Source organism: Drosophila albomicans, chromosome 3, assembly GCF_009650485.2.
Source record: "Drosophila albomicans strain 15112-1751.03 chromosome 3, ASM965048v2, whole genome shotgun sequence".
NCBI classification, from domain to species: Eukaryota; Metazoa; Arthropoda; class Insecta; order Diptera; family Drosophilidae; genus Drosophila; species Drosophila albomicans.
The window spans coordinates 33,786,992-33,799,369 of NC_047629.2; the positions used below are offsets into that span (position 1 = coordinate 33,786,992).

Here is a 12,378-nt window from a genome sequence, read left to right on the forward strand (position 1 = left end):
AGTTTGTGTATCCCATAAGATAGAATAATAGCTTGTCAAACTCTGGCATCTTTTCGTTCTATATTCATAGTGTACACATTGTCATCATTTCTTTCGTTATACTTGCCTCTAGCGATGCAAAACAACTCTGGGAACAGCCTTAAAGTACTCAGCGTAATGGTAACTGCATATGACCCAGGGAAGAAGCTTATAATGTTGTGCGATGCTGTCTGTTTGGCGAGCAAACATTGTGGTTGTCTGCTGCAATATTAATAAGTCAGCTGCAAAACCATGCGACGGTTAATTAATTAAAAAACTAGCTCTCCTTAAGGGGCATCACGTTGTTCCATTAAATGAAAGCCAAACATTAAATGATAAACCCTTTTCTCACTAGCATTTTTCTCTACTTATCTCCATTAACTTGTTCAACTATTTAGCTGCTTCTCGCGCATGTCTGCCAACTTGGTTCCTTTAGTTTTGCTTGGATTGATGGACACACAGCAAAGGATACGCGCAGCTCAGTCTGTGGAGCACCAAGCACCAAGTGCTTGAAATCTGCACTCCTGACAAGTCCAACTGACAGCTGTCCTGTTTAGCCTCAACTTATGCAGTCGACAAACTTTTGTTAAAGTGTTATAAACCATTTTACCGCAAGTCAGTTTATAGCTTGATGGGGCGCATACTTCTTGACCTGTATTAAGCAGACTAATTAGAATTAGATTTCCTTAAATATACACCTATTTATTATCCAGAAAGAAAGTAGAAAGAGGAAAACATGGCAGATTCATATGAATATAGATTTTTATATAAAATATTCCTCATCAATATCAAATGAATATAATAAAATGACTTTTTAAAATCAGGACCTAATTTGTCATCATCGACTGATTTGAAATGTTAATCAGAAAATTTATAAATATTAAAACAAATAAAAGATAAGTATTGAACAGAAATCATCATACTTTTTACAAATTTCAAGCCTTTGTTTGTTTCCAGTTGTATTATCAGATTTTCATTAATGTAATGCTTCAAACAGATTTACGGGCTGACAAAACATGTTATGATTTTATTACAATACTTGCGAATAACACAATATTCAAAATTCAATAGAGGAAAAAGCAATTGCCGCTGGTTGTTCTTGTTTAATCTTGAGCTTGCTTCAAAGTTTTTTCAACTTTAGACTCCTGGTGTTATTGCTGTTAATCAAAATGTTGGAGAGTCACAAGCTGAAATTTGTGACTGACGTTACCTGAGTTTAACGATTATAATATGTGTATCTAAAGAATTATTTTCTTTAACTCCGATAACTATAAAGTTTTACTATCACTAATTTTTATATAATAACAACTTGTTCAAATCTTATAATTACTTCAGCTATAGCATCTCTGACTCCTTAATTTCAATAAGTTTTCAATATTACGCTTTATCACTTTAGTGTAAGGCAGGCAAACAAAACTGTGTTCCATGTGAATAAGTTAATTAATAAATTATTACATGTGTTACACAAAATTTACAAGCAGCAAAACCAAATATCATAACATATCTTGGCTTTGTATACATATATACTATGTGTTAACAGCTGCAAAATATAATAATAAAATATAATGACTTATGTAAACAAATTGGAGTCTGAACTTAAATCTCGGACTCTCTTGGGCGAATCATCATTTTGACGGAGCTTAAAGAGTTGTAGCCCTTCCAGTTGTACCACCAGATGCCTTCCATATTTACCACTTGCTCGTTAAAGTATTTGCCAAAAAGATTACTGTGAATAACAAATCAAAGTTATATTCCATTCCTTCAACAATTAATGTGTTAATTTACCTATTGGCATATAAATTGAACCATCCGCCACTTGAGTAGTATTTCGCACAGTTTCCATACGACCACTTATCGTTATCCCAGTCGAAAGTTGTGAATTTATCTCGAAGATTATATCGTAACGCATCTCCAGCATTGCCCGAATAGGATCCCAGAGACTTCAGTCTATAATCATCTTCATCGCTGCCTATGATAAAATTATCATAGTGAGCATAGCGAACGTGATTATGGAAATCCATAAGCTCAATGCGCAACTCAAAGCGCTCTGACATTGTCATCTGATGCAATGCCTCCAATCCAATGAAGAACTCTCCCTGCAGCTTACCAAACCCATTGCGATAATCAGACCAGTTCCTATAAAAATTTTCACTACCATTGAATCGTCTCTGAACCACTGTCCAACCACCTTCATCGCATAGCACCTCAAGTCTGCCCACATTGGGAACCTTTACCTCATGAATTGATTTCTCATAAAGAAGACAATTTGTTGGCAATTCATGTACACTCAATTCCTTCGTCTGATTGGCATTATTCTCATTCGCTAACACCTGAACCAAAGCAGCTGATTTTTCGTCGGGGTTTTCGGGACATGTCTTTTGCTCCAGTTCCTTAATGAGATCATCCTTTTGTTGGATCGCCTCATTGCACAAATTCTCATTAGTCTTAAGATGCGCTAACTGATTCTGCAATTCTAAAATCTGCTCATCCTTAGATTGGACCAGATTTTCATAGTTGGCAAGTTTAGTCTTTGTTTCCGCAATGTTCTCCAGAATAGGCTTCAGCATTTTGAAGCAATAACCATCGCATTGATTACTCGCTGCAACAATTTTCTATAATATTAGAAATGATTATTGGTTTAAGTCGTTTAATCTTCTACGATTTCACAATGCTCACTCACATAATTTATATTATTGGAATTGCTTTTTGCCGTCACAAACCCGAAAAGCAACAACAACTTAAAAATCATCACGTTTTTAATTTTCATTTTCGTCTCGTTCTCGACTGCGTTTGAAAGTAAACTAAAGTAGAGTCTCAAATGCCAGCTACATATAACGAAATAAATGGACTCTCTTATCGCAAACTGTTTACATTATGTATTCTTTTTGTTGAGCTCGTATTTGATTCTGTAAAAGTAATTGAACCCAGTCTTAAAACATCCGGCAGCAGCAAAGATCGAGGAAGAAGCCGATTCGAAATTCCAAGTGATTCGGAAACAGAAAACGAAAATTTTATTTTCTACAAGTGATATACCCTCTTAAAGTGGAACAAAGCAGGTATTAACATATGTTTATAACTAGTATATTTATATTAGTTTAAGTATCTAAGTTATCCATGTTAAGAGTCTAGAGACTGTAATAGTAAAGTTCTAGTGGATTTAAAAATTGTTTCATATAACTAATAATAATAATAATCATGCTATGTGGATTTATTTCATATTTTGAATACATAGCATCACATGCTTGCTACACGCAGGTCAGTTTTTTAGATTTATTTATAGAATGACGCAGTTGAATTCTTATCGCTAAACGCTATGCCTAGGTCAGTTTCTCGCCAGCTTTGTCATTATACATATGTATGTATGTATGGATGGAAAAATCTAGCAGTTGTAAGAGTAAATAAACAATAACTATTTAAAAATGTTTTCATTTAATGTTTATAACTGTTTCACATTTGGTAGAAAAGTATAACCATATAACTCATGGCCAACACGAAACATATGTATCGTTGACAAATCTGGTATTTTTTGAGTCTATGGTATATTCCGGAGAGAGAGAAGAGTGTAAGTAAATGTGGTCGTTGCTTTGCACTTTGAAAATTCTCGCAAACTATTTTTAGATTCCCCTTATCATTATCTGTGGCCTCCTACTTTTTACTCAAATTTTATTCGATTCGAAGCTGAACATTGTCGCAAGTATTTGAAAAATATTTTAAGTTAGAGACATCAAAATGGTTTTGAATCAGATATGTAATTAAAATATGTAATGCAATTTCTTTATTTTTCTTTGGTTAAATGCACGATATAAAGCTGCAACTAATTCGCACTGTACAAAACATTATTAAGATCAACAGCTGTCGATGATTTTTTTTAGTGGAATTACGTCAACTATCTCTTTGAGATTAGAAAAAGAGCAAACTCCTCGTTTTAACAAAATAATTGGATAAAAGTGTATGGATGAATAAAAAGTGTATGTCAACATATAATTTTTCGCAACAACATACATCGGTATACCATAATATATTGGCAGTAATATTAAAAACGAACTAACGTTGTTGTTTTAAGGCAAACATTATCTACAATTTATTAGCTGTGCGTCACACAACTCGGATTTTGTGTATATATGAGTATACTAATTTCGTTCCTTTTTTTCTGGGCGCATTGTAATTTTTACAGCTTTCCAGGTCTTAATGTCCTTCCACCATATGCCTTGGTCATCCATCACTTCAGAGTGTAAATAGTTGCCAAAGAGATTCCTGTGAAAAGCAATGAGAATTATAATCTATTGTTTCGTAAATTTCAGTTCATAACTTACATAGTGGCCACCTTATCGAACCATCCGGCACTTGAATAATGCACGGCACAATTTCCGTCAACCCATTTATCGTTATCCGAATCAAAAGTTGTGAATTTCTGTCCAATATTAGACTCAAAAACATTTTCAAGATTGCCATGATGGCCTCCTATAGACTTCAAGCTATATTGCTCCTGTTCACTACCTATAATAAAATAGCTATAATCCGCATGGTAAACATAATCGTCGAAGCTCGTTAGCTCGATGCGAATGTCATAACCTTGAGATGATGTCATCTGATGCAATACCTCCAAACCTATAAAGAACTCGCCCTCTAGGTCACCAAATCCACTGCGATAGTCGGACCACTTTCTATAAAAATTTTCACTACCGTTGAATCGATTGAGAATCACTGTCCAACCAAATTCATCACATAATACCTTATGACTGCCCACATTGGGCACCCATATCTCATAAATGTAATTTGACTCTGCATATTTAAGGCAATTTAAAGGTAAGTTTGGAACTTGCAAATCGTCCGTCTTGTTTAAAGTAGAATCCTTGAAAGCGTCAATAGTTTCATTCCCAATGTCCTCAAATAAATCATCTTCTATCTGACTAGCATTGTTATTGGAAAGCCAATTCAAAGTGTTATAATTAAAGTCTTCTAGATTGAAATCATTAGTTGTCTCATTAATTTGGTCTTCAAACAATGCACCTGATTCTCCAATGTTAGAACAAATTCTTTTTTGCAACAACGAAATCAGTTCATCTTTTTGTTTGATCTTCACATTATGTCTTTTAAGATCAGCCAGTTTCTCCTTCAATTCTAAAATCTGTTCATTTTTGGACTGAATCGCATCCCCATAGATCCGCAGAAAAGTCTTCATAATATTGAAACAATAAGCATCGCATTGATTAAATGAGCCATCTTCCTGCTGTTCAAAGTACTGATTTAATATTAGTGTATTGAATCTTTTGGATTTTCACAAAGCTTACATCATCGCTTGAATTGGATCTGTTCTGTGCTGTTACACACCCAAAGAGTAGCAAAAATGTTAGAATAATTACGTAATTAATTCGCATTTTGAAATTTTCCGTCGTGTGTTCGAAAGCAGACTGAAGCTAAGATGTATATGCCAGCATCATTTAACGCATAAAATAGACTGCTCTTATCAAAAACTCAACTCTCTCGAAAAACACGAATTTGGTAGGGTGATAATTTTTCATTTAATTTTGTGCCATTTAAGAATACGAATGACGTCAGCCACAATAGCAAAATAGACATATTTACATATGTACTTACTTATATGGAAATAGCTTACTCTCTCTTAGTTATTTCTCAGCTATTTCAGCAACCAAAATATAAGTACATTTATTTTTAAAATTACTGTAGTTATAGACGTTCTTATTATAAATGTATCTCAGTATAAATGAGTGAAATACACTGTAGAAAAAATTAGTTACGAATGCTGGCTGTACAAAAATCATAAAAAGTTAATTATATTTTAAATTAAAAATATTTCAATGGCGGATAAGACACAATGGACAGTGTTTAAAATAAAAATTTGGACTTTTACTTAATTGTTAAATGCCAAAAACACAATTTAGTTTTGAGAGGTGAACATTGTTTTTAAATTGTTTTGTTATAGTTTGGAATATAATATTCTCTAAATTTTTGGTGGTCATCTTATGGTCAACGAATTCGTGATAAGACTTTATTTTTAGATGCATCGGAGAACAAGAAAACAAACCAGGCTTTACTTGGATTTAAAAATAACAGAAATACAAATACTTATGTACATAATTCCACAGACAACCGACAATTACCAAAACATTTTGGCGTGACTGGCTGCGTTTCTTTCAACAAGTGGTAATAAAAGTGTTGTTTTGTATTTAGTGCTTGAATTAATATCAAACAGAATTAATAAATGAAACATATGAATAATTATTTTTATTTACGACTGAGAGATAAAGAAAATATAAAATAATGAATACTTAATTGCGCTAATCGATTGTCAAAGTAAACTTTCCTTGATCGTCTCTATAGCACTTATTCATTATTATAATATATGTTTGTATATGCATACGTACATAGTTCAATGTATAGGTTTTCGTTATGATGATATTGACACTGTTGTTTCATGTATGTAACTTACAAGCGCATGTTTTGTCTATTTGATGAGAAAGAATGCTCCTGGAAAAACTGAAAATAAAATTGCACATATGTTTTTCGTAGAGAATCAATATATTTAGTCAGAATATCGATGTAATATCGATATACTGATGGCACGATAGATCGATAGCGGATGGGATATCGAGGACATGAAGACGGGCGTCGTCTAGAAACAACGAAAGTGAACAAACGTGCATTGAACACTAACAATGTAGAATTGAAATAAATGACACAAGTTTTTTTCTGTTCATAATCATAAGTTGAAAATAAACTAAAGATAAGGCACTAGAAATATAGACCGACAAAATGTGTACTTTATTATGCTACAAATTGCGACTTTTTAGTGTCAGCTTTTATTCGTTTTAATAGTTTTCTTTTACTATATAAGGCAGTATGGAAATCTACGTTTGTAATCTGTTCAAAACGAGAAAATATATTATTGAATCTGATTAAAAGGCAGTACAGCAATGTATTTGAATATAACCTAATTTGATTCATTATAAAGGATACTATATGACGTAGCCAAATTCCGCAAAACTTTATTGTTATTTTTGGTTAATATATCTTGAAATACATTATTTATTTTATCTTAGATTCATCTCAAACTGAAGCTGATTTTATATGGTAATGTTGTGCCAATGAGGAAAATGTATTAAAGAAAATTTGACTTATGTTTCTGACTGTCTTGGACGGATCATCATTTTCACAGAGCTTAACGATTTGTAGCCCTTCCAGTTGTACCACCAAATTCCCTCCACACTATAGGCTTGCCAGTCTAAGTATTTGCCAAAGAGATTACTGTGGAAAATATTAAAAATAAATTTCCATTCTTTTGTTGATTTTGCTGTTAATTTACCTATTGGCATACAAGTTGAACCATCCGCCACTTGCATAATAGTTGGCACAATTACCATTCCAGCCATCGTTATCCCAATCGAAAGTTGTAAATTTATCATTTATGTTGTATCGCAAAGCATCTCCAGCATTACCCGAATAGGATCCCAGCGACTTCAGATTGTACTCTTCGTCATCGCTGCCTATGACAAAATGGTCATAACGAGCATAACGAACATGAGTTGGTAAATGCATAAGCTCAATATATAACTCATACGGCTCCGATGTTGTCATCTGATGCAATGCCTCCAATCCAATGAAGAACTCTCCCTGCAGCTTACCAAAACCATTGCGATAATCAGTCCAGTTCCTATAAAAATTTTCACTACCATTGAATCGTCTCTGAACCACTGTCCAACCACCTTCATCGCATAGCACCTCAAGTCTGCCAACATTGGGCACCTCTACTTCATTAATACCAGTTGAATTCTCATAGAGAAGACAATTTGTTGGCAACTCTTGTATAATCAATTCATTCGTCTGATTAGCATTATCTTCAATTGCTGGGACCTGAAGTAATGCAGCTGATTTTTCGACGTTGTTTTCAGGACAGGTCTTTTGCTCCAGCTCCTGAATCAGATCATCCTTCTGTTGGATTCTCTCATTGCACAAATTCTCATTAGTCTTAAGATCCGCTAACTGATTCTGCAATTCGAAAATCTGCTCATCCTTAGAGTTGACAAGATTTTCATAGTTGTCAAGTTTAGTCTTTGTTTCCGCAATGTTCTCTAGAATAGGCTTCAGCATTTTGAAACAATAACCATCGCATTGATTACTCGCATCAACAAATTTCTATAATATTAGAAATGATTATTAATTTAAATCGTTTAATCTCCTACGATTCAACAATGCTCACTCACATATTCTATATTATTAGAATTGCTTTTTGCCGTCACAACCACGAAAAGCAACAAAAACTTTAATATCATCACGTATTTAATTCGCATTTTCGTCTCGTTCACGACTGCGTTTGAAAGTAAACTAAAGCTGAGTCTCAAATACCAGCTGCTTATAACGAATGAAATGTACTCTCCTATCGCAAACTGTTTACATTATGTTGCTACGATTTTGATGCATCAGCGGAATTTACCCTCGATCGCTCGTATTTGAATCAATACACGAACGTGATATTCTATCAATCTGGCCACAGCAAAACTCGGGGAAGAACCAGATTCTAAATTTCGCTAATGTGAACAAAGTCAAATGAATATGCAGTCCCTATGTAATCTTCTTCTTATACCCATTCGTTATAAATAGAGCGGGTATATATGTTGATTCACGTAAAGTATATTTAATATATAATTTTAAAATAGATTTTATTTAGTTAATTCAACATTTTGGAAATCATTTTTTACATCAAATTTAGGAAAAACTTCTGAAATTGCTAAACAGGGAATGTTGTAGCTTAACTCTCACGATTTATTAAGAATTAAAAAGCAAATCAGCACAAAATATAGTTTAGCATTGTGCCCACTTAATGACATTGACATTACTTAAAGTAATAGGTACTTGTGACAAACAATATATTAATTAATGTTGAGTGTCTTATTGAATATTATTCAAGGAATTTAATGCGCAATAATTTAAAAAATGTTTACGCAACAAATTTTACAAAGTTCATGTTAACAATCCTCATTCAGTATTGAAAACTAAATTCAAAATATTTTGTTGGTGTATACATATATACATATATACTACCACAGACAACCGACAATTACCAAAACATTTTGGCTCAACAAATGGTAAAAATAGTGTTACCAGATTTTTGACCGTTGTTTTGTAATTTAGTATCGTGCTTGAATTAATATCATACAGAATTAATAAATGAAACATATGAATAATTATTTTGATTTACGACTGAGAGATAAAGAAAATATAAAATAATGAATACTTAATTGCGCTAGTCGATTGTCAAAGTAAACTTTCGTTGATCGTCGCTATCGCACTTATTCATTATTATAATATATGTTTGTATATGCATGCGTACATACATAGTTCAATGTATAGGTTTTCGTTATGATGATATTGACACTGTTGTTTCACGTATGTAACTTACAAGCGCATGTTTTGTCCATTTGATGAGAAAGAATGCTCCTGGAAAAACTGAAAATAAAATTGCACATATGTTTTTCGTAGGGAATCAATATATTTAGTCAGAATATCGATGTAATATCGATATACTGATGGCACGATAGATTGACAGCGGATGGGATATCGATGACATGAAGACGGTCGTCGCCTAGAAACAACGAAAGTGAACCAATGTGCATTGAGCACTAACAATGTAGAATTGAAATAAATGATACAAGTTTTTTTTCTGTTCATAATCATAAGTTGAAAATAAACTAAAGATAGGGCACTCGAAATATAAGCCGACAAAATGGATACTTTATTATGCTGCAAATTGCGACTTTTTAGTGTCAGCTCTTATTCGTCTTAATATTTTTCTTTTATAAGGCTTTTAAAAAGCTGTACAACAATGTATTTGAATATAACCTAATTTGGTTTATTATAAAGGATACTATATGACGTAGCCAAATTCCGAAAAACTTTATTCTTATTTTTAGTTAATATTTCTTGAAATACATTATTTATTTTATCTTAGATTCATCTCAGACTGAAGCTGATTTTATATGGTAATGTTGTGCCAATTGCATTGCATTATTGATACTTTCTATCTAGGGTATCTAGTTTAAATATATAAAAAAAAAATTCAGATTTTCTTCCATGAAATTTTGGACTTGGGACCATAGTGCAATGGACGGATCATCATTTTCACAGAGCTTAACGATTTGTAGCCCTTCCAGGTGTACCACCAAATTCCCTCCACACTATAGGCTTGCGAGTCCAAGTATTTGCCAAAGAGATTACTGTGGAAAACATTAAAAATAAATTTCCATTCTTTTGTTGATTATGCTGTTAATTTACCTATTGGCATACGAGTTGAACCATCCGCCACTTGCATAATAGTTGGCACAATTACCATGCCAGACATCGTTATCCCAATCGAAAGTTGTAAATTTATCATTTATGTTGTATCGCAAAGCATCTCCAGCATTACCCGAATAGGTTCCCAGCGACTTCAGATTGTACGCTTCCTCTTCGTTGCCTATGACAAAATGGTCATAACGAGCATAATGAACTTGAGTTGGTGAATCCATAAGCTCAATGCGCAACTCAAAGCGCTCTGACGTTGTCATCTGATGCAATGCCTCCAATCCAATGAAGAACTCTCCCTGCAGCTTACCAAAACCATTGCGATAATCAGTCCAGTCCCTATAAAAATTTTCATGACCATTGAATCGTCTCTGAACCACTGTCCAACCACCTTCATCGCATAGCACCTTAAGTCTGCCAACATTGGGCACCTCTACATCATTAATACCAGTTGAGTTCTCATAGAGAAGACAATTTGTTGGCAACTCTTGTATAACCAATTCTTTCGTCTGATTAGCAGCCTCATTTGCTGGAAGTAATGCAGCTGATTTTTCGACGTTGTTTTCAGGACATGTCTTTTGCTCCAGCTGATTCTGCAATTCTAAAATCTGCTCATCCTTAGATTGGAGCAGATTTTCATAGTTGGCAAGTTTAGTCTTTATTTCCGCAATGTTCTCCAGAATAGGCATCAGCATTTTGAAACAAAAACCATCGCATTGATTACTCACTTTAACAATTTCCTATATCAGAAATAATTATAAATTTAAAATCATTGAATCTCCTACGATTTCGCAGTGCTCACTCACATAATCTATATTATTAGAATTGCTTTTTGCCGTCACAACCACGAAAAGTAACAAAAACTTTAAAATCATCACGTATTTAATTCGCATTTTCGTCTCGTTCTCGACAGCGTTTGAAAGTAAACTAAAGCTGAGTCTCAAATGCCAGCTGCTTATAACGAATGAAATGGACTCTCCTATCGCAAACTGTTTACATTATATTGCTACGATTTTGATGCATCAGAACCCGATTCTAAATTTCGCTAATGTGAACAAAGGCAAATGAATATGCAGTCCCTATGTAATCTTCTTCTTATACCCATTCGTTATAAATAGAGCGGGTATATGTGTTGATTCACGTAAAGTATATTTAATATATAATTTTAAAATAGATTTACTTATTTAGTTAATTCAATATTTTGGAAATCATTTTTTACATCAAAAATTTAGGAAAAATTTCTGAAATTGCTAAACAGGGAATGTTGTTGCTTAACTCTCTCGATTTATTAAGAATTAAAAAGCAAATCAGCAAATTAGCATTGTGCCCACTAAATGACATTGACATTACTTAAAGTAATAGGTACTTGTGACAAACAATATATTAATTAATGTTGAGTGTCTTATTGAATATTATTCAAGGAATTTAATGCGCAATAATTTAAAAAATGTTTACGCAACAAATCGAAATTCATTAACAAATCTAGCATTATTTTTTACAAAGTTCTTGTTGACAATCCTCATCCAGTATTGAAAACTAAATTCAAAATTTTTTTTTTGTGGTTATGTTTGTTTAAAATGCTCTGCACAACTTACAATAGTTTGCTCATCCTCAGTCTATTAACATGATTTGGTTTTAGGTATTTCTTTTGCATTTACAAGTAATGAGTTGGCTTTGGAAACGCTTGTTTGTCTGCCTGCCTTTGGTCGCGTCTAGACCAATTAATAATATTTCGTGTCAAGTAGAATATTAGACAAAAGCGCCGAAAAGCGCCATGACAATAAACAAATGCGCTGGCATTTGGTTTATGTTTAAACAGAAAAAAAGTAAGCAACAAAAACGAGAGGAAAAAGAAGCGCAAACAAAAGTGAATTCAAAAGTGAAGCAGAGCTTTGTGTGTCTCGGGTTCGGTCTGTGCCCCAAACTGAGATTAATACGCTGATTAAGGCGCAGTCAGTGCTGCGTTTTAATTAGCGGGCCAAAGTAAATTGAGCTGTCAAGTGTGCGAATGAGCCCTTGAGCCGGGTTCAGACATAGCCTTAGCGATTAGTTGATTGAGTA

General features: G+C 33.5%; 2 protein-coding genes across 2 annotated transcripts; both read right to left on the reverse strand.

The window, feature by feature from the left end:
* Positions 1–958: 958 nt before the first annotated feature.
* LOC117569655 (microfibril-associated glycoprotein 4-like) lies at positions 959–11,258 on the reverse strand. Its single transcript, XM_052004580.1, has 4 exons — positions 11,124–11,258; positions 10,709–11,057; positions 1,804–2,206; positions 959–1,744 (listed from the first exon to the last, which is right to left on the reverse strand). The coding sequence occupies exons 1-4, from the start codon at positions 11,208–11,210 to the stop codon at positions 1,615–1,617; spliced, it is 969 nt and encodes a 322-aa protein (XP_051860540.1). The 5' UTR covers positions 11,211–11,258; the 3' UTR covers positions 959–1,614.
* LOC117569654 (fibrinogen-like protein 1) lies at positions 7,001–8,366 on the reverse strand. Its single transcript, XM_034250898.2, has 3 exons — positions 8,241–8,366; positions 7,343–8,172; positions 7,001–7,284 (listed from the first exon to the last, which is right to left on the reverse strand). Exons 1-3 carry the CDS (start codon positions 8,325–8,327, stop codon positions 7,155–7,157), a joined length of 1,047 nt encoding a protein of 348 aa, XP_034106789.1. The 5' UTR covers positions 8,328–8,366; the 3' UTR covers positions 7,001–7,154.
* Positions 11,259–12,378: the final 1,120 nt, after the last annotated feature.